Source organism: Magnolia sinica, chromosome 1 (genome assembly GCF_029962835.1).
Source record: "Magnolia sinica isolate HGM2019 chromosome 1, MsV1, whole genome shotgun sequence".
Lineage (NCBI taxonomy): Eukaryota > Viridiplantae > Streptophyta > Magnoliopsida > Magnoliales > Magnoliaceae > Magnolia > Magnolia sinica.
The window spans coordinates 121,897,209-121,919,549 of NC_080573.1; the positions used below are offsets into that span (position 1 = coordinate 121,897,209).

The 22,341-nt window shown below is 40.4% G+C and overlaps 1 protein-coding gene across 3 annotated transcripts; it reads left to right on the forward strand.

Moving 5' to 3' along the window:
* The first annotated feature begins 575 nt into the window (after nt 1–575).
* LOC131256424 (uncharacterized) lies at nt 576–21,820 on the forward strand. Of its 3 annotated transcripts, none has more exons than XM_058257334.1 (5): nt 576–864; nt 9,091–9,352; nt 9,465–9,555; nt 21,382–21,448; nt 21,568–21,820. In XM_058257334.1, the coding sequence occupies exons 1-5, from the start codon at nt 856–858 to the stop codon at nt 21,619–21,621; spliced, it is 483 nt and encodes a 160-aa protein (XP_058113317.1). In that variant the 5' UTR covers nt 576–855; the 3' UTR covers nt 21,622–21,820. The 3 variants fall into 3 exon arrangements, with proteins under 3 accessions (XP_058113317.1, XP_058113312.1, XP_058113311.1); XM_058257329.1 differs by having other exon boundaries at nt 578–864; nt 9,096–9,352; XM_058257328.1 differs by lacking the exon at nt 576–864 and adding an exon at nt 1,110–1,325.
* The last annotated feature ends 521 nt before the right edge of the window (nt 21,821–22,341 follow it).

Here is a 22,341-nt window from a genome sequence, read left to right on the forward strand (position 1 = left end):
CCCAAAAAACAATCATAACGATTCAGAAGTCAAGTGGGCCCGCCTTCGAAAAAAGTTGAGATGGATAGGAAGCCTGCCGCGACTTTTTTGTAGGTCCCACCGTGGCCATCCAATCCATTCATCTGAAATGCCTCATCCTGATGAAAGAATTACCAAAAACTGAGGTGGCCTCGTCAAGTGAATTAGAAGCTTTTTAGGTATAATGTTATAGATGGGCCGGATTATGGAGAAACAGCCTGCTATTTTGGATCAAGGCCTTATGGACAGCGTAGATTTCACGCACGTGATGTCAGGTAGCTAACGTTCTCCAAAACAATAGCATCTGCACTCCCATCCGCACGTGCCAGCCCAAGACGTCCGTTCCCTCTCCCATAATCAAGTGGCTTGCTCTGTTGCTCATCAGATGGGCCCCTACTTATAAACGGAGCACTTTACACTGGGACCTGGCACGTGCAAGAGCATTGTCCCACTTTCGAGTGGCAGACATCTCTTACACGAACGCAATATTGTCACGTGACGCTCGCACGTACAAAATTCCCAGATCTTTCTCCTTGTATTTCGTTTTCATTTCCTGATAATTATCAAAGAAGAGAGGCGAAAAAAAAAAGCCCCCATCCGACGGGGCAGCCACCACCGGTTCCAGAGAGGGAAGAAATTCGGGTTGCGGAGCTGAGCATAAATAGAGGAACTAAACCCTAGATTTCTAGGGTTTTGTACAATTCTTCCCAAAAGATCTCCTGCAATTCTCTTCCTGGATTCGATGTCTGGAGCCGTCGATCACCCATCTGACGGAGGATTCTCTGGTTAGATGCTCCTCAGCACATCTCTTGCCGCTTGGATCCGTCAGATTCTCGCATGCATGGGGTAAAGCACTCGATTCCCTTTCGAGATGTTGAATCTTGTCTCCGAGATCTGTTACTTCGATTTTTTTTTTTCCTTAAAGGAATTTCTATGGTTCCTTTGTATTCTTATTTTGTGAGACTGGTCTTATCGAATCGGAATCTTATTTTGCTTGCTTTGTAAGCAAAAGATTGATTGAGAAAGAGGTATTTCTGTTGCGTTTTTTTGTCGGTTTTGTGCCTTTCTTGAGGGATAAGATGATTATTTTGGGTAGGATTCGTGTTTGGTGTCTTGAGTTTCGATCTGGTTTTGGAATTTGGGACGGACGACGGACGGAAGGTGTTTATTTTATCATCCGGATGGAAAGGAAGGGGTTTAGCGATGGTTCTTTGGGTTCTTTATTACGATTTGGCATGCTTTATTTCCGTGCTCTGAAATGCACGTCGACGGAGATATTCAAGAAAAGGTGGAGTTCGATTGTCAGTGTAAGAGAGGAATTGCACTTTCTGCTATCTTTTTCTTCTTCTTGGGGTTGTTTGTAATATTAGGCCCTGTTTAGTCATTTCGGGTGTTTCCGTTTTGACGGTTGTTTTCTTTTTGGAACTGATCACCTGTGAGAAGAAATATGGTACAACCCATTTTTATGCTGTTAGAATTTTTTTTCCACCAATAATATTATTTTTCAAGGGAAAATGCTTGTAAATTTGGGTTGTTGTCGAAGTTAACCACCAGCTAGTTTTAGGTGTTCAGCCATCCTTTTTTGTGTGTGTGGATGGATAATTTAGCTCCTGATTTGACCTCCCTAGGGATGGGAACAAAGCCAATGCCAATATTGGTGATTGGATTTGATTCCATACACAACTGATGGCAGATAGGAAGCTTTATGGGACAGATGTTGCTGCCTGTCCAGATTTGGTTGTTCAAAAAAGTGCCTGCCCCAGCTGAATGAATGTTAACTGCGGCACCTTATTGTTGCAAGAAATGCGAGGGAAATGACAACAAATTCAGGTGGAGCAATGAATTGCCTTTATCAAAATGTTTGCAAAATTATAAATGGCTAGGAAGTGGAAGCGAGCATGCAAGTTTGGAGCACAAGTCCGATGCAGGAACAAGAATGTGTGTAGCACCTGGGTAGAAGTTTCCAGCAACTACCACCTTAAAAACTGCTTAGGTGTTTGCCACATGCTTTCTTCCTCCTCCTCCTCCTCCTCCTCCTCCTCTTCTTCTTTTTCCTGAAGAGGGGTGTCTAAATGGCTAGGGGCTAGAAGTGAGAGAGCAAGTTCAGAGCAGAAGTCTGATTCAAGAACAACAGTTTATGTGGCACCTAAATAGAAGGGTCTTGCAACCACCACCTCAGATAACACTGAGATGCCCCCACATGCTTGGGTTGGTGGGACGTATACGCCATCTTCTAGTTGCAACTTGCAAGCAATGTGAGGGTAATGACAACAGATTCAGTTGGAGGGACTTGACTGTTTCAAAATGCTAGCAAGTTGCTAGGGACTAGAAGTGAGAGAGCAAGTTCAGAGCAGAAGTCTGAAGCAGGAGCAACAGTGTATGCGGCACCTAGATAAAAGGGTATTGCAACCACTGCCTCAGATAAGACTTAGATGTCCCACTTGCTTGGGTTGGGGTGACATACAACATCTTATAGTTGCAACTTGCAAGAAATGTGAGGGTAGATATACAACAGATTCAGCTGGAGGAGCAAGAAATTGCCAATTTCAAAACATGGTCTAGTATAAATTGCTAGGCAGTGGAAGTGAGACGCGTGTTGCACAAGCCTGATGCAGTTCAAGAGTGGGCGGCACTAAGATTCCTGCAACTTACAGACCACTTAGGTTTGGGTGTGCAAGAACCATTAGGGGAAAAATGGCAACAGATTTAGGGAAATGAAACTGAATTTCTTACTCACTTTTGAAAATCACTTGATCGACTTGATCAAATTCCATCAAGACTTCAAAAAACTTGAAGTTGGTCATGACTTGAAAAAAGTCCCTCGAACTCAGAAATATCTGGAAAGAATTCAAAAGAAGTCAACAAAACCTTTGACTCTTAACATGTTTATGTTATTATATTTTAGTATTAAATGTTTCCAAGCCTTGGTGTTCAACACTTGAAAAAACTCTACCGAGTTACTCCAATCAAATAAAGTGAAATGTCCTTTGAGTTGAATTGTGTTTTTGAGTTTTTAAAGCTTGGAAAAATGAGATAAAGCTTGTGTATATTTTCATCGAGAATAAGATGATCTTCCAGAATGGATTTAAACCTGGTTAGAAATGGAATGGCAACTCCAATCTCTTCTCTCAACAAGGCACTCCGATCCCTAATTATTCCTCTTACATGCCGTTAGTCACATGTTGCTTATAATAATTGCCCTTGGAATGCAGCTTCATTGTCCCTCTTGTCTCTTGGCTATCTTTGGTAGTTTGGCTAATTGATATCCATGTTGACAGTTGCATTTCAATCCACTTATCTCATCTACCATCTCGATGTGTGAAATTGCTGTGCAGACTGAAGGCCCATGAGTTTATGTAAAATATGATTCCCTCCTTGACTGTAGCTGTAAATGAAACATCATCTTTTTAGTGCCAAGCTTCCTAACCTTTCTAATGAAGGTTTATACAACTTGTTACATGTTTGCCTTTATGTGAACTTGAAAGTTTTCTACTTCTACTTCTAGAAGATAAAGCTGTTAAGATGCATATTATCCACCTTAGCATGTTACCGCAACTAATTTCTGATGGAACGCTTATGCAATTTAACTGGGTATGGTGATTATGCTTGCACAGCTTGTGGCTGGTTTAGTCTTTTCCCTAATGATTTATGTTTTAACCAATGTTCGAAATATCGGTATCGCGCTATGTATCGCACCCTTGGGATACAGATACGGATTGGTTATCGCACAGGATATATAGTTTGTATCGCATAATTTATCGCACTTTTTGGGAAACATGGGGAAACATTGGGAAAATGGTTGAATTTTTCAATGAAACTTCAGGGATTGTCAAAAAATATCTTAATACACTTTTAAATCATAACATCACAAAAAAAATGCACACGATAGGTTTCCTTTGTATAGGGTCCTAAGCCAAGTGTTGTCTGATTGAACTAAGGCAACTATATTAAAATAAAATGCATAATATTTATAAATGTATCAAGACATGTATGAAAACACAATTATTATTAGGGCAAAAAAAAAAATTCAAACATCTGATTAATGGACACTTAATTGTTGAAGTAAAACCAGTAGACATAATTATTATTATGTGGGCCACACCTCAATGCGTGCGTGATATATCGACGTTGTCCATCTTTCTTGCCAATTCATTTGAGGACATGGGCCCAAAAATGAAGTAGATCCAATTCTCAGGTGGACCACATCACAAGAAACAATGGGCCTTAGGAAGTTTTTAATGGTGGACCACACCATAGGAAATAGTTGTTAATGACCATTAACCTTTTACGGGCCACAAAAGTTTTAGATCAAGCTGATATTGCATTTTCTTTCCATCTAGATCTGTATGAATTTATCAATAGGTTGGATGTTCAATAAACATTATTGTGGACACTAGGAAGGTTTTAATGGTGAAAGTTCAATGATCACTTTTTCCAGTGGTGTGGTCTTACTTGAAACTTTTGTCGGCTTCATTTTTTGGATCATATCCTAAAATAATATGGAAAAACAGATGGATAGCACGGATGTATAATACATCTATCGAGGTGGGCCATACGGTCAAGGCCTCACTCACATCGCTAGTGGGGTCCTACTCCTAGCCAAGTTGCGCGTGTATGCATATTTCCTAAAGCAGGAAGTTCTTGCGCTGAGATGTTAGGTGGGGGCCACCATGATATTTGTGAGAAATCCAAATCGTCCATCCATTTTGTGAGCTCATTTTAGGTCATGCGACCAAAAATAAGGTGGATCCAAAACTCAAGTGGGTCAGACGAGAGTAATAATCGGGGAAAGAGTTTCCTACCGTTGAAACCTTCTTTGTATCTACCTTGATATTTATATGCCATCCAAACCATTTATAAGGTCATTCCTAATCGGATGAAATGAAAACACCAAAAACATAGCCTGATAAGAAACTTCGTGGCCATATGAATGTTTCAAACAGTGGTAACTGAATCCCCACTGTTTCCTCTCATGCGGCCGACTTGAGTTTTGGATACACTTCATTTTTTATCGCGTGTCCGAAAATGAACTCTCAAAACGGATGGGCGGTGTGGATTTATCATAAACACTATGGTGGGCCCCACCTAGCATCCCAACGTAGGAACTTCCTGGGAAAGGCTTTTCACAGGAAATCCATGTCCCGTGCTCAATCCACGCGGAACAGCAATGTGGTTGGGAGTCTTGGGACCCTGACTTTGGGCCCCACCAAGATGTATTTGTTGTATCTACATCATACATACATTTGGAGAGATCATTCTAGGTTATGAGCCAAAGAATGACGCCCATCCAAAGTTCAAGTGGATCCCACTGAAGCCAACCTAGGGCCCACCACGATTTTTATTTGAGATCCAACCTGTTCATAAGGTCACACGGATCTAGATGAAGGGAAAAAACAAATATAAGCTTGATTGAAAACTTCAATGGCACCTAAGAATTTTTCAACGGTAGACAGTCAATTCACACTGTTAACTGTATTATGGTCCATCTAAGATTTGGATTTGCTTCATTTTTGGGATCATGCCCTAAAAGGGAAAAGTCATAATAAATGTTGATATATCATTGATATCGGCAATCTCGCACGATATTTTATGATATTTGTGCGATATATCACATGATACACATGATTCCATGATTTTTTTTTTTTTAAAGGGAAATCTTAGGGGTTTTGTATCGCCGGCCATCGATAATGATAATATCGGCCGATAGTATCGATATTATGAACACTGATTTTAACCCAAATCATTATACCTTCACAGAAGCAACATTGTACCATTGGCATTGCTTCCATTCATAACCTCTTCTTGCTTCTATCACTAGCTCCTGACACCATGCCTTCATTAGAATCATGTTTAACTCCAAAAGTTTGTACTATTTGTAGTTTTTGTTGCTCTTGAAATCTAGATATTGTTTAGCTTCTAATATTCAATAAGCATAATAATTGAATAATTTGTATACTTAATCTTTAAAAAAATTGTTTGCTAATTCTTTTATTAGATATAGATGCATATTTACTTCTTTGGTTTGTTTTCCTAATTTTTTGGAGAATTATAATTTATACCACAACAACTTTAGGACCTATTGCTGCTACTAAGCACATTATTAGGACTACTCACCCTTTGAACATTGGATGAATGCCAATGGGCATAATTCAGGCCCTTGGTGAAATATATCTAGAAGCTTCTTGGATTTATGTATAGGTGAGTGTCCCTCGTTCGTCACCCTCTTCTTTGGAATTGTTATAATCTCCTCATTAATGCAATACAAGTTCTTCCCACTCTTGTATTTTGTAGTGACATTCTAGTTCATAGCATCTGGTTGACTGGTTGTGCACATGGTTATAGGCTGACATGATTGGAGCATTGAACATGTGATGCACGGGCAAGAGGGCTGAGGAACCACAAGGTTCATGACAACCTGCTATAAACTTGCCCCTTGGTGCCGAAGATGATTGATGGTATCAACTCTCTGGCTAAATGTGAAAAACCAATGGCATGAGTGTCCCATGGTTGATCAAATCCTTGTAGTAGCTACTTAACACTAACCACCTAATAACATACCGTGGAACAGAGGGATTGAGCCCATAGCCCATTGTTAGGCAGCCTTTGTTACAACAATGAGGTCCAAGGCTTGGTGTTTGAGCCCAACTTATTGACCACAAAATAAAAATAGAACTATCTTCCATATAACCTAATAGGAAAAACACTTACTTGTAACAAACTTACTAATTCCTCAGCCCAATTGCATGTGTCATTGGCGCAATGCACCAACACTACTCGAGTTAGCCTTCACTTTCTTGCAAATCCAAGTGCCAGGCACAATTCCTGGCTAAGATGATGGAGAACACAAGAGTGAATGAGAATAACTTTTTTTTTGGCAAGAAACAGAAAAATTTAAAAACAACAAAAGAAAAAGAAAAAGAAACAAGCTGCAAAAAGAGAACCCTCAGGGAGCCCACTCCGTGATATACAAAGCAGCCCTGCGGGAAACCCCCGAACCAGAACCCTTTAAGACTACAAAAACATCAGTTGTCTCTTTCCAACCAAATAGCCTAAAAAGCAGCCAGCAGAGCAATTCTCCATCTTCTCCTTCCAAATATCCCAAAAAACAGCCAACACTGAGAGAATTGCTATAATTCTGAGAAATAAGTCTAGGATGAGGAGAGCTCATCTTTATATATTGTATACGCCTAAGAACTTTCTAGTTTGTGACTTGTGAGACCTATGGCTTGACTTGGATTATGCCACTTGGCATTCATATGATGGTCTAGGAACATTCTAGACTTCTAGACTATTATACACGTCTTGCTACTAAACTTCCTAGAGAGTTCTAGTCTCTTCTAGAGATCTCTAAAACCTTTTGCATTCTTCTACTATGCACAAACCTCTACCATGTACATGTAGAGCCAAAAAAGGCATAAGTCTATTGTGTAGCCTCTATGTTTGTGACAAGCCAGTCTCATACCTAGATTCTCATATTTCCCAACCTAGGGACATAAATACCTTCCAAAGTATTCAATAGCTCTACTAAGAGACCATTTCCCCCTTCCTGTAAGTTTCTCCTCAACCTAGTGCCCTACACCTCAATGACTAGACAACACAAAGGGCATCATAACAACACATACTCCCCAAACAAACCTTGCCTGCTTTGCAACTCCATGCCTAATATCTTCATTAATGAACTCCCTGTCCTTTCTAATATTCTCCAACTTGTCTCCAGCGGTTGGTGCAGCTGGTTATGATGCCTACTCATCCTAGGCATGATTCAGGATCAAATCTCCATGGGTTTACAAGAGGTGAGGCGTTGAAGCCCATATCAAATAAATAAATAAAAGAAATAAAAAGAAAGAAAGGAAGAAAACAATTCCCTCCAAGGCCTAGTCCTAAGGGGTTTCAAATCCAAAGTTCCCAACACTTACCAAGAACCCTGTACATGTATGATGAGTCTCCAGTGGACTTCGTACTCATGATTAGCTCCAAATTCATTTGCCCAATGGAGCAAGATTAGCTCCCCTGGGATGCCCTACACCAGATCATTGTAATTTCATGCTTTTAAGCCTTCTCCAATTTCATTCGATGTCTACAACAACCTTCTTCCTATCTCTTATACAAGAGACCTGTTTGGTGGCAATGTAAATGGTTCACCTCACTGAAATCTGCTCTTCTATACAGAGAAGTGCTCTTTTAAAGCCTTAAATGACTGGATTCCATTTTTGTTTTTGGAGGTTTGCCAGCATGAAGGGAAGGCAAAGTACATCATTGGGTAGTGGTTTTAATGTGGCCTGTGTTGCCGTGTGCTTGAATTTTGCACTGATCGAGCTGGCTTATTCAAAAATTTCAATTTCTCAGCCAGGGAATGGCCCATTGAAAGCCTAGCAAAGAGCCCTTTTTAAACCCCAACAACTCACTATGTTAGAAAACTCTCTGGGTAATTCCTTCGTCCATATGTCAATGTCTGTCTTCTTTGTAGTGTCCCTACCTTTACTATTATTATGGCTGGAAACACCAAACTTGATGTCTTCTTCTTCTTCTTCATTTCACTTCCTCAAATTCCTATTTTTTTTTGGCAGATGGTCAATGCATTTATCCAGGTCATTGTGTTTTCTTTTCTGCATTCGTCGCACCATATATTTGCTGTTTGCAGAGATTACTAGTACCAAAAAAAGAAAAAGAAAAACATGTAGAGTTGCTCAGCTAAAATCTGGCCAACATCCCTGTTTTGGACAGCAGGTGATATTCTTTTGTCACAAGAACCCAAGTCTTGGAGGCTAAGTGGCTAACTTATATTGCAAACTGAGACTAGAGAGGCAGTTTAAAGGATGGTTGTGCATTTTTGTAATGCTTTGAGTGGGGCAAATGAAATTGGCCATAATCATGCTCAGGTGGGTATTCTGAGATTTTGGCTTATTTGGAACTCCGTGGCTTTTCACTTGATGTTCCTTTCTTATTTCTTATTTCTTATTTCACTTGATGTTCCTTCTCAGTCGACTGCTGATATTGGTTATGGTGACTGTATGATTTCATGTTGGGAGGCTGGTCCTAATCATTTTTGTGGTTAAACCTGATTTGCAACAGAGCAGAGGTTGTCTTGGATGCTGTACTAAGCCCACTCCGATAATCGCTGTGGATGAGCCATCAAAAGGTCTGAAAATTCAAGGCAGGACTGTGAAAAAGTCCAGTTTATCAGAGGATTTCTGGAGCACCAGCACCTATGAGATGGAGAACAGTGGAGTTCAGTCTCAGAGAAGTGTATCATCGATCAGCACATCAAACCAAACCCACGACCCCCATAGTGTTGGAGGCAGCACCAGCAACCCCCCCGAATTCGTGAATCACGGCAAGTGTAAATTGGTTTAAGTTGTTTCACCTTCCTTCTATTCTTACAAATCTTAAATGCGTTTCTGGGAGTATCATATTATAGTCACGTTTGGGAATCTGTGGATTTGCAGGTCTTCTTCTCTGGAATCAAACTAGACAACAGTGGATTGGAAATAGAAAGGCGGAGAACCGGATGCAGCAGGTTCGAGAACCCAGGTTGAGGTATGTTGCCTTCATTTTGTCTTAACATAGGAGCTGGTAGGACACTTACAGTACATATGCTGCTCTGTTGACACGTTCAACTATGTTTTGAACCCCTTGCTTGACTCCAAGCTTGGTTTGTTAGAAATCGAATTACCAATTCCAGACTTGGATTTAGAAAAACTTCTGAGTCAATGGTTGCGTCATTTCTATGCTTTTAGTCACTCAGCCAAGTTGAACTCAGAAATTGGCACAAACTTATTTCCGAGTCTAGTCCAAGTTCCACTAATGCCTGGTTCCGATTGTTCAAGGTTTTTTTTTTTTTAAAATATTGGGATGATAAAATGATATGGTCACAACACGATAGCGTGGTTGGATGTGTTCATGCTTTGTTGGGAATTACATTTTTTATAGGTGCCGGACCCCTTATCCAATTACATTCAGGAGAGATGGACTTGGCCTCTACTCAGTTTCCTGTCATCCCAGTAAATGTGACCTTGTCAAGAAAGTTGCATAGTCTTAGGTTCCATGCATGTTGACTCGGAAAATTTTCCAAGTATTGATGCAGGACGTGTGATTTGACTACTTGAATGCAAGAGATTATTAACATATTAGCCACTGTAAATCAAATCTAATAACATTTCATCCAACTATAATCTAAAGAGTACCAAAGAGGCAATAAAATTCAGATTTATGATAAAATCACAATCCCACATGATTATGAATCATATAAGTAAACTTGAAATTCTTAGGTCCCATGAGAGATTGGAACTCTCACACTTAGCGTAGGTATAATTCAAGTTCAAAGGCCAGATTTGGCGCAATTCAAGAACTAGGAAATAAGTTTAATATTTCAGATTTGGGGATTTAGGGAATTAGGATTAAGGATTTGGGGATTTAGGAATTAGGGTTTGTGGGGAAGTAGGGTTTTGAGAACTGGGAAATAGGGTTAGGGTTTTAGGTTTGGGACTAGGGATCTTAAAGGGGAAAAGGAATAAGGATTAAGAGGGAAAGAGAGAGCGGGAGTGCTGGCCGTACAGATGGCCGTATAGTCTGGGATTTGGTCTGTACGGTCGTATGGTGTGAATAGGTAAGGTTTAGGTGGGTTTTGGATGTGATGGTGATGAGTTTTGGTCGAGAACAAAGAAAGAAGAAGATGAAGAGAAAGTAAAGAGGGATTGAGAGAGATTGTGAAGGAGAAAGTAGAAGAAAATACATCGATTGTCGAAAATGAGAGAAAAGAATAAGGTAATGGGCTTCGCACCCTTGGGTTCACACCAAAATAATCTCTTTTCACAGGAGGATCTCACTTCACATGAGAGAATATGCTTTTTCTAAGCAAAAGAGAGCTTGTCATTCCATTTCGTAAGGGCTAGGGTTGGACGTCCCCCCCTTTATAATATAAAAAATGTCTTTTTACAAAAAGACGCTCATAGGAAAGATTTCCTAAAAAAACCCATCACTTAAATAAAAATGTCTCACTTGTCTGATGATGCCATAAAACATAAACCTACTAATCCTAAGCTATGAATAATCAATAAAAACATAAAATATGCTAGTCCAAACACTCATGATCAAAGTGATCGATGATCACAATGCTCCAACCTCCGATCGTTGTGTCCTTGCGATCCAACGGTCAAGACTCCTCAACTAAGAAGCTCACATGCATCTTCCTAGTGTAGGGTCTTCAACGATGCATGGTCATGCATGTGGGGTCTTCAAGGCCTCAGTGCGGCCCACCCGGGTCCATGTACAAGTCATCGAGCCAAAGTGCAGGCTGGGCTGATCTCCTCCTCCTCTGTACACTCTAAATGGTCGGATGTCCTCATTAACTCTCCCCCATTGAGAAGATTTCACCTATAGCGAAATAAAGTTGCAATGCTGCTTCAGAAGATCTGGGTCAAGTCGTTGAATATCCGCATTTGCGATTCACATGCAATTTGAGATTAGTCGTTGTTTCCACTTGACTAAATATTTCTGAAAGCCTTTATGTCGAGTGGAAACCTCCTGCTCATTCAAAATATCCTCTCTCTCCCCTCTGCTTGTAGGTATGGATGGTAAAGGTGGTAGATGATGAGAAGAAGGGCTAGGTAAGGTCCATAGGTGATGGGACAAGTCGGATGTGTTGTTATCTGGGTCGGGAGAGGGGTCCTGGAAAGGCATAAGATCATCAACATTGAATGTAGCACTAATACCCATATTAGGTGGAAGATCTACTTGGTACGCATTGGGACGTAAACGTTTAAAAATCTTATATGGTCCAGCATTGTGGGCTTGTAATTTTTTGAAAGTTCCCTGTTGTAACTGTTCAGGCCTTATTCTTATCACCACTTTATCACCGACCTAATATTCTTTGAATCAACGGTGAGAGTCAACAAGTTTCTTATATTTTACAATACTTACGTTAATCCGTTTTCTAATCTCCATATGCAAGTCATGAATGTGGTGTGCAAATGCTTCTGTAGACTCTGATGCCCTATGGGAGACTGACATGGAAATAAGGTTTATAGGTTTCCTAAGTTTATAACCAGACACAACTTCAAAGGTACTCATGCCTATTGACCTATTGATTGAATTGTTATATGCAAACTCGACTACAGGTAATACTACGTCCCAAGTCATGGTATGGTCACCTACAAGACACACTAACGGGTTCCCTAAACTCCTAATGACCACTTCAGTTTGACCGTCAGTCTAAAGATGGTATGTCAATGAAAATTGTAATCTCGTGCCCATCATGTGCCAAAGTGTTTTCTAAAAATAACTCATAGACTTGACATCTTTGTCAGACACGATGGTTTTTGGCAAACCATGTAAATGAACCACATCCGCAAAGAATAGCCTCATGATGTTGGAGGCATCGGACGACTTAGAGCATGGTAGGAAATAGGCCATTTTAGAAAAACAGTTCACTACCACGAAAATGGAATCATGCTTCTTGATCATCTTGGGAAGCCCAAGCACGAAGTTCATACCGAGGTCTTGCCACGAAGCGTATTGCACTGGCAAAGGTGTATATAAACTCGTGTTCTGCTTCTTCTGCTTTGCTAGTTGACATGTTCGACATTAACCTATAATTTTGGTTACATCTCACTTGAGACTTGGCCAATAAAACCTTTCCTCGACGAGGGCAATAGTCTTATCATGACCAAAATGATCGGCTACTCCATTAGTGTGAAGCTCCCAAATAAGGAAATCTAGTAGGGATGTGCGGGGAACGCAGAGTCTCTCCTTTGAATAGAAAGCTATCAATCAGGACAAACCAACTATCATTCCTCTGACCATCCAAAAGTGACATATATACTTTCCTGAAGTCTGGACGCGTGGAATATTCATCCTTTAAACTCTTGAATTCAGTGACTTCAATGCTCATAGATTGAAGTAATGTTAATTTACGGCTAAGGGTGTCAGCAGATTTGTTCTTGACCCTAACTTTGTGTTTCATAACAAATGAGTACTCTTGAAGAAACTCAACCCACTTGGTATGCCTTGGGTTTAATTTCTTTTGGGAGTTAAGATACTTTAAGGTCTCGTGGTTTGATAACAAGATGAACTCTTGCGATAGTAAATAATGTTGCCAATGACCCAAGGACTAAACTACCGCATAGAATTCCTTGTCAGAGTACCGTTGCTTTGCTTCATTCAACTTCTCACTAAAGAAAGCAACAAGGTGTCCCTTTTGGCTAAGTCCTCAGAGGCGTCACAAGCAACCTTGAAGACTTCAGAAAAGTTAGGAAGGCACATGACAAAAGCCTTGACCATCTTGCCCTTTATCTCCTTAAACGCTTTTAATGCGACGTTAATCCATTTAAACTCTCCTTTTTTATGCAATCTGTGATGGGGCCATAATGAAACTAAATTATCTGATGAACCACCTATAGAAGGTAGCTAATTATGAAAGCTACGTACTTCATGAATGTTCATTTGTTCTGGCCAACTCACAATGGCTTTGATTTTCTCGGGATCTGCAGACATGCCTTTTTATAAAACTATGAACCTAAGAAGATAGCTATATCTTACATGAACGAACACTTCTTGAGGTTTGCATATAACTTCTCTTCCCGAAGGATCCCGTAAAGTTGCCTCAGATGGTGGAGGTGTAGTTCTTTGGAGGTACACTATAAATGAGGATATCATCAAAGTACACCACCAAGAACTTTCCTATAAAGGGCCTCAACACTTGGGTAATCACATGCATGAATGTACTCGAAACATTAGTCAAACCAAAAGGCATGATCGACCACTTGTAGAGCCCATCATTCGTTTTGAAGGCCATTTTCCATTCATCCCTTGGGCGAATGTATATGGTGATACCCACTCTTAAGGTTTATCTTTGAAAAAATTGTGGCACCTGTCATTATGTCTAACATATCATCAAATTGCGGTATGAAAAACTGATACTTGACTGTGGTTTTGTTGATGGCCCAACTTTCTACGCACATGCGCTAGGTGCCATCTTTCTTAAGTGCGAGAAGTGCTAGCATGGCATACGGACTCGAGCTCTCCTAAATGAAACCCTTCCTAAGGAGCTTATCTACATGCTTCTTCAACTCCGCATTCTTCGTAGGGTTTATTCGATAATGAGGAAGGTTTGGTAGAGTCAACTTAGGGACAAGATCAATGGCATGCTGAATGTATCTTACGGGTGGAAGCTCATCCGGTGAATCCTCAGAAAAAATATCACTAAACTCCTCCAGTACTGGACTCACATCGGGTGTAGTCTCTCTAGCCACGAGTGCATACACCATTGAATTCGCCTTGGTCTTGCACTCAAATTCTTTGGTCTTTAATATGCGGAGAGACTTGGGCTGCAATTTCCTCATGTTCTTCTGTCCATTTTTAATATCCTCTTTCTTAACTTCTGGAGTGCTCTCGGGCGGAAGGGGATTATCTTCTTGCCCTCATGCATGAAGGAACAAACATTCGAACGACTAAATATTGTTACATCACAATCAAAGAGCCAAGGCCTGTCTAAGATGATGTGGCCTACATTCATAGGCAAAACATCAAACCTTTATAAGATACGAATTGGATGAGAATAAGACAACACTGGGAGATTAGTATAGAGGACACATCATCCCATGAAACTCTGTAGGGTTGACGGTGAGGACTGGGCTTAACGCCTAAACGAGAAATGATGTTTTCAAAGACCACATTTGTACAACTATCACTATCGACGATCACTTAGCAATTTTTCTTACCACCTTTGGCGTAAGTATAAAAAATGGTATTCCTACACCAATCATCAATTCCCTTAGCCTATGCTAAGGCGCACTTGACAATTGTAAGTGGTACAATCTCTTCTTCTTCACCACTAGCACCAATGACATGGTGATATTCTTCTTCTTCATAGTTACCCTGGTCATCTTCATCTTCCTCATGCTCTTCAATCATGAGGGCTTTAGGTCGCTCTTTTGTGGGACACTCATAAGAGATGGCCATATCCTTAGCAATTATAGCACTACCTAGCTTCACCTCCTCGCGAATTGGTACTGGCGACTCCTTTACCCTTAAAGTCCTTTTGGTTACTTTTGAGTGCTAGCAAAGGGTTTGGGTTGACTCCCAAAATTAGACTTAGCTCCCTGAGGGATAGTCTTAAAATTCGACTCACGAGAGTTAAATTGTCTTCCAAATTGCGGTTTTAAGTACTACTTAAGTTCTTACGCCAACTGATAGGCATGCTCAAGGGTGCCAACATCGTGAGAGAGCAATTCACGCTGAATATCAGATTGGAGGCCCATCATATAAAAAGTGAGAATCACTAGTGGGTCCTCCTCAACATTACATCCTATCATGTGTTCTTCAAATTTGGTGATGTAATCCGTCACGGGCATTGTTCCCTGGCGAAGGGCTTGCCATTGATCCAATAATTTTTGGAGATATGAGAGGAATGTATTTTTCCTTCAACACTTCCTTCATCTCGACCTAATTTATGATTGGTTCTTGTCCAGACCTTTCTAACTTGCGCTTAAGATTGGTCCAACACAATTTAGCTCGGCCCACCAACTTCATCTTGGCGAACCTCACACGACGACGATCGAACATCTCATACCACTCAAAGTAGTGATCTATGTCCGCAAGCCAGTTGAGGAAAGCCTTTGGGTCTAGATGACCATTAAAGCCATGGGCCTCAATCTTGACGCTTTTTCATACCATCATCATGATCATGGTGGTCTAGATACTCTCCATGGGGTGGTTGGGCACGCACCCCATTGTGACTAACACCTCGGCCACGACCTCTTCCACGCCCTTCAACATGACCTCCCACGGGAACTTCCTTTGCACCTCCCACTTGGGACCGACTATCTTCCCCATTGTCAGGATTTGCTTGAAGGGAAGTCTCCAACTGAACTATAACATTGTTAGTCCCTGTCAGTTGGTTGTCGGTGGTTTTGCTTTGAGCCTCAAGGGCCTCTAGTTGTCTAGCTATGGCATTAAGGGCTTGTTTGGGAGCGTGGCCCCTCGATTTGGGACCCCCTGGATTTGAAATCCTCTTGTTGTATTTGGCACTCCGCATTCAGAATCCCATATAATCCAAAAGCATCTATGCATAGTATATTTACAGGGGTTTGAATTTAATTACTAAATCAACTTTAATATCTCTATAAGTGTGCATATGTAATGTTTGACACAATGGTTGTAATAACTAATAAGCCCGTTGAAATATATACTTTGCCTGAAAATGATGAAATTCCAAGTCTCGGATGGGCCATAAGCACAAGATCACATCTGAGTGACTTACCAATGATTTTTTTACCGTTGATTTATATGGACAATGTTTAGAGCATATCGTTGTATTAAAGTAATTATAGTGATGCAATTGATAATCTAATTGTTTTGGGATATCATCAGTGTTCATATTATCGGCGAAAAATCGATAATATCGCCGATATTATCGATATCGTCGGAGTTGCGACACCGAAACTCAATTTTTTCGTTTCTCTTCCTAATATCGGCAAATATTTGGCGATTTTATCGATTTTTCATGTAAAATACAGTTGTCGACCAGAAATCGCGGCCCCATCAAGTGCCAACAACTCCTTTTCGACAATAAAAGGGACGGTAATATCAGGGGCTCCGTAAGTACCAAAAAAGAAAAGAAAAATCAGAAAAAAGGGGAAAAAGAAACTTTTGGAAGTGTACCTGTAGAATTGGATCGTTGATCACGGCCCTATCAAATGATGATTCCGACGAAGTACATGTGAAATATTAGGAATTTTTTGAGATTTTCGGGATTTTAGGGTTCCCTTGAAAGAACCTCTTCTACAGGCATGTTTTTCGAGAGTTCAGGGTTTTGAAACCCTTTTACAGGGAGGACGCGAATTTACTGCGAGAGCTTTTCGTAGGAACTTCCTGCGCTGGAAACCTAGGTGGGCCCACTGTGATGTTTGTAAGAAATCCACTTTGTCCATCCGTTTTTTGAGATATTTTTACAACAAGGGGCCAAAAATGAGCGATATTTAATACTCAAGTGGGCCTAAAATGTGAGTATTGAATGTACACAGTTGAAATATTCGTGGGGCCACGGAAGTTTTGAATCAGGCTAATACTTATGTTTTCAGTTCATCCTAGGAGGAATGACGTTATTAACGGTATGGATGACATGTAAACATCACTTTCTACCCTAGAGAGTTTTCAACGGTAGGAATTTTCCTACCCACCTTTTCCTCTAGTGCGGCCCACTTGAGTCTTGGATACTTCTCACTTTTGGTCTCAAGTCCTAAAATGGGCTAAGAAAACAGATTTACGGTGTGGATTTCTCTAAAACATCGCGTTGGGCCCCACCCAAGTTTTCTAGTGCAGGAACTTCGGCTTTCGCAGGAAATCCGCGTTCGCGGATTAAGTGTTACGCGTGGAGCATGCGACCTCGGTGGCGACAGATGTCACCAAGATCCGTGGACCCCCACCATGATGTATGTGTTATGTCCACGGTCCATCCATTTGGAGAGATTATTTTAGGTCATGAGCCAAAAAATGAGACAGATCCAAAGCTTGGGTGGACCACACCACAGAAAGCAGTGAGTATCATTGAAAACTTCCTAGGGCCATAGTGATGTTTATTTGTCATCCAAGCTGTCTATAAGATCACATAGTCATGGATGAAGGAAAAAAACAAAATTACACGGATCCAAAACTTCTATGGCCCCTAAGAAATTTTCAACGATAGACGTTCAATTCACACTATTCACTGCAGTGTGGTCCACTTGATCATTGGATATGCTTCATCTTTGGAATCAAGAGCTATAATTATATGGTAAAATGGATAGACGGAGTGGATAAAGTATATAAATCACAGTTGGTCCCACAGAGTTGACTTGGTCCACTCAAGGTAATAATTTACACGGTGCATGGTCAACTTCCCACGTCCAACTCATTTAGGTCTCCAGGGTTGGTGGCTCGGTGCTCTATGGGGTCCATTATGATTTGATATATTTTATCAATACCATCCATATATTTTGCTAGATAATTTTAGGGCATGAGCCCAAAAATATGGTAAATCCGCATCTCAGGTGGACCACACCAAAGGAAGCAGTGGTGATTAAATACCCACCATTATAAACTTCCTAAGGCCATTGTAATGTTTTTTCGCCATCCAACCTCTCAGGTGGTCCATTTGATCATTGGATATGCTTCATTAGAATCGAAAACACAATTATCAGCTTGATCGAAAACTTTTTGTGACACCTTAAAAGTTTTTAATGGTGGGATTCAATCGCTACTGTTTCCTTTGGTGTGGTCCACTTGAAATTTGGATCTACCTCATTTTTGGGACCATGTACTAAAATGATATGCTGAAACGGATGAATGGGGTGGATTTCTGGCATATATCATGGTGGGCCCATGGAACACTGTCCAATAGCCACCTCGTTATTGGCAACATGATAAAGCAGATGCGTCATAGTGGGTACACAAAGTCCTTACACTAGGACATGATTTGGCTAGTGACGTTAGCCAGATGGCTAGTGGTTGGTGCTATATGGGCCTAATCGTGATGTATTTATTTGATCTACGCTGTCCGTCCATTTTTTCAGATCATTTTAGATCTTGATCCAAAACATCAAGCATATATAAATCTCGGGTGGACCACACCACAGGAAATAGTAGCGATTGAATGCCCACCATTAAAAACCTCCCAGGGTTCATTGTAATGTTTATTTGACATCCAACCTGTTGATTAGGTCATACAGACCAATTTGATGCAAAACTTGTAGCCCTTAAGAAGTTTTTAATGGTGGGCATTCAATCAACATTGTTTCTTGTGATGTGGTCCACTTGAGATTTGGATCTACCTATTTTTTAGCCTTGTACCATAAAATGATCTGAAAAATTGGATGGATGTGTCAGTATGTCAAACAAGTGTCATATCCAAGCCATCCATCACCAAGTATACCACTATATAGATTCCATGTCTCAAGAAAGGTATACTTTTTTAGTTCATCGACTTTTGCATGGCTTAATTATTATATGCTAGTTGCATTTGTATTATATGAATTCATTTTGGTTACAATTGAAGTGATTTCTTACAACAGAGCATGATTTTTGGGCCCAATTAAATGGAAACATATTATTTAATGCATTCTTTGTGTAATTTTTTTATTCCTAAATATGCAAATATGTGTATTTAGGCATGCCCTGAATTTTCATTGAAAAATTCTATCATTTTCCCCATGTTTCGCCATTTTTCTTCACATTTCTGGTTATCGGCGATATTATCGGCGATAACGATATTATATCTTTATCTCTAGTCGGCAAAACTTGTAGCAATACCGACAACTCGAACACTGGATATCATCAGTGGGTCATGTGTCCAATAGATTAATAATCTAGTGACACTCATGTTACACATGCAACTCTTGGAAGGATTTTAGATGCAATCCAAGCTTTCACCTTGGTTTTCAAACCTCCTCTTTGAGGGGATTTGAGACTCCCAGTTACTTTATGGTGCCAAACGACACCTAAGAGTTTCGAGAATCTGATCTCGGCTTACGGTGGTAGGGGGAAAGACCAAAATCTCGTCCAAAATGCGTGGGCATGAACAAGGGACAGACTAAGGAGCTTAAGACTCTAGGAACTATATTATGACAAAGGAGAAGTGACAAACCTAGACGTTGCAATATGTAAACCTAAACTCTATATGCAATGAATGCGCTAACAAAATGCTAGATGTGATAAATGCGCTAACCCTGAGTAAACCTAAGCTAAAACCCTAAGCTGTAATACCAAAAATTGATCAAGACATGTGATTTAACTACTTGAATGCGAGAGATTATTAACAGACTAACTACGGTAGATCAAATATAATAACATGCTATCCAACCATGATCTAAAGATTACCAAAGAGGCAATAAAATTCAGATTTATGATAAAATCACAATCCCACATGAGTATGAATCATATAAACATGAAAATCTTAGGTCCCATGAGAGATTGGAACTCTCACGCTTAGCATAGGCATAGTTCAAGTTCAAAGGGCAGATTTGACAATTCAAGGATTAAGAAATTGGAGAAATAAGTTTAGGTTTTCAGATTTGCAGATTTAGGTTTTAGGGATCTAGGATTAGGGATTTGGGGATTTAGGGTTCAAGGATTTGGGGATTAGGGTTTGTGTGGAAGTAGGGTTTCAAGAACTAGGAAATAGGGTTATAGTTTTAGGCTTAGGACTAGGGATCTTAAAGGGGAAAATGAACAAGGATTAAGAGGGAAGGACAGAGAGGGAGGGCTGGACGGCCGTACGGTGTGGAGTTTGGTCTGTATGGTTGTATGGTGTGAATAGGTTAGGTTTAGGTGTGTTTTGGATGTGATGGTGATGGTGATGGGTTTTGGTTGAGAACAAAGAAAGAAGAAGAGGTAGAAAGAAGTAAAGGGGGATTGAGAGAGATGGAGAAGGAAAAAGTAGAAGAAAATACCTCGATTGTAGAAAATGAGAGAAAAGAATAAGATAAATGGGCTTCACACCCTTGTATTCACACCAAAATAACCTCTTTTCACAAGAGGATCCCACTTCACATGGGAGAAGATGTGTTTTCTAAGCAAAATAGAGCTTTTCATTCTATTTTGTAAGGGCTAGGGTTGGATGTTCCCCCTTTATAATGTCAAAAAGGTCTTCTTACAAAAGAATGCTCTCAGGAAAGATTTCTTACAAAAAAACCATCACTTAAAATAAAAATGTCTCACTTGTCATATGACGTCTTAAAACATAAACCTACTAATCATAAGCTATGAATAATCAACAAAAATATAAAATATGCTAATCCAAACACTCGTGATCAAAGTGATCAAGGATCACAATGATCCAACGGTCTGATCAAATGACCACACGATCCAACGGTCCGATTGTCGCGTCCTTGCGATCCAACGGTCAAGACTCCTCAACTAAGCAGCCCACATGCATCTTTCTAGTGTAGTGTCTTTGAAGATGTATGATCATGCATGTGGGGTCTTCAAGGCCTCATCGCAGCCCACCCGAGTCCATGGTTGGATGTCCTCATGCTTGCAATTTAAATAATGCCCATATGGTTCATAATAAAAATAACACCAATGTATAAGCTGAGTATGTATGCAGTGTATGTTTTGTTCCAATGTTCAAGAATACTTTCACTGATAGACTTATGCTGAGTGGTGGGTTCACATGTTTTTGCTTGGAAATCGGTTAGTACTTAGACTTGGAACAGGGAAAAAAAGAAACTGATTCTGGGAGTCGTCTGGATTTTAAAACTTCAGTGTACCCTCTGAAGCAATCTTTTTGAAGAGGTTTTTATTTTTATTTTTATTTATCTCTTTGTATGCGACGATAACCTCCCTTCCTGTCTCTCTATTTGGCTTGTGGATGAATATTTCTCGGTGCAGTTGGAATGCAACTTACGACAGTTTACTTGGGACCAACAAACCATTCCCGCAGCCCATCCCTCTCGCTGTAAGGCTATTATTCTTTTGATTACAGTTGTTTTAGCAAAAAATCGAGATCATCAAATGGTTTGACCTTTAGTTGAATGCGGAATGGGCTCATGCTTCTGTTTTTTTTTTTCCCTGCAGGAGATGGTAGATTTTCTCGTGGATATTTGGGAGCAGGAGGGGATGTATGATTAGCTGGAAAACCGGCCCTGCCCATATTAAAAAAAAAAAGAAAAAAAAAAAGGCTTTTCTTGTTAGACCGATAAATGCTGTTGTAGAACTGTTGCCTCCTTTCGGTCCAAGGCTCTGGTTTGTCAAAGGGATGAAAAAGCATGTCTGATGTGTCAACAATTGCAATATTGGAGCTGTTGATGATCCTCTTTTTACAGTCGAATAGACAAGCCATGTCCACTCTGTTCCAATCCAATTATTTATGGAAATTGCGGCCGGGTGTTCTTTGATTATTGGAATGTAGCAGCATCAGGAATTTCTGGGTGCCACCCAAAAATGGGGTCATTTGATTTCTGCCCCCACGGCTGGCATGCTAGGAAAGCACCCCTAGCTCCATTTCCTGTTGAAACTATTTGGGGAAGGTGGTGATTAACCGTGTCCTGCACATGTGCTAGTGTATCACACGAGCAAGATCCAAACTGGTCAGACCTAGTGGATACAAAGGTGGGCCACAGTAAGGGACATAATATTAACTGTGAATTCAAGCTAGCCTTGACACCACCTCTCTGGGGTCATGGAGATAAAAGACTAATGAGACCTCATTTATGAGTGTCACCCAAACACGCCATGTTTTTCCTGTTGCTGGATTAACCAGGGAGTCTTCTGAGCCGTTCATCTGGTTGTATGTTTATCCGATTGGCATCTCTGTGGATGGTCTATGTTTGAGATAATGTGACTTGTAAA

What these genes read in the sequence shown, in the direction of transcription:
- LOC131256424 (XM_058257328.1), top strand. Translation starts at nt 1,200, where the DNA reads ATGGAAAGGAAGGGGTTTAGCGATGGTTCTTTGGGTTCTTTATTACGA. An exon ending in CCCCGAATTCGTGAATCACG is followed by an intron (nt 9,353 to 9,464) that starts GCAAGTGTAAAT and finishes GTGGATTTGCAG; the next exon opens with GTCTTCTTCTCTGGAATCAA. An exon ending in GTTCGAGAACCCAGGTTGAG is followed by an intron (nt 9,556 to 21,381) that starts GTATGTTGCCTT and finishes TTCTCGGTGCAG; the next exon opens with TTGGAATGCAACTTACGACA.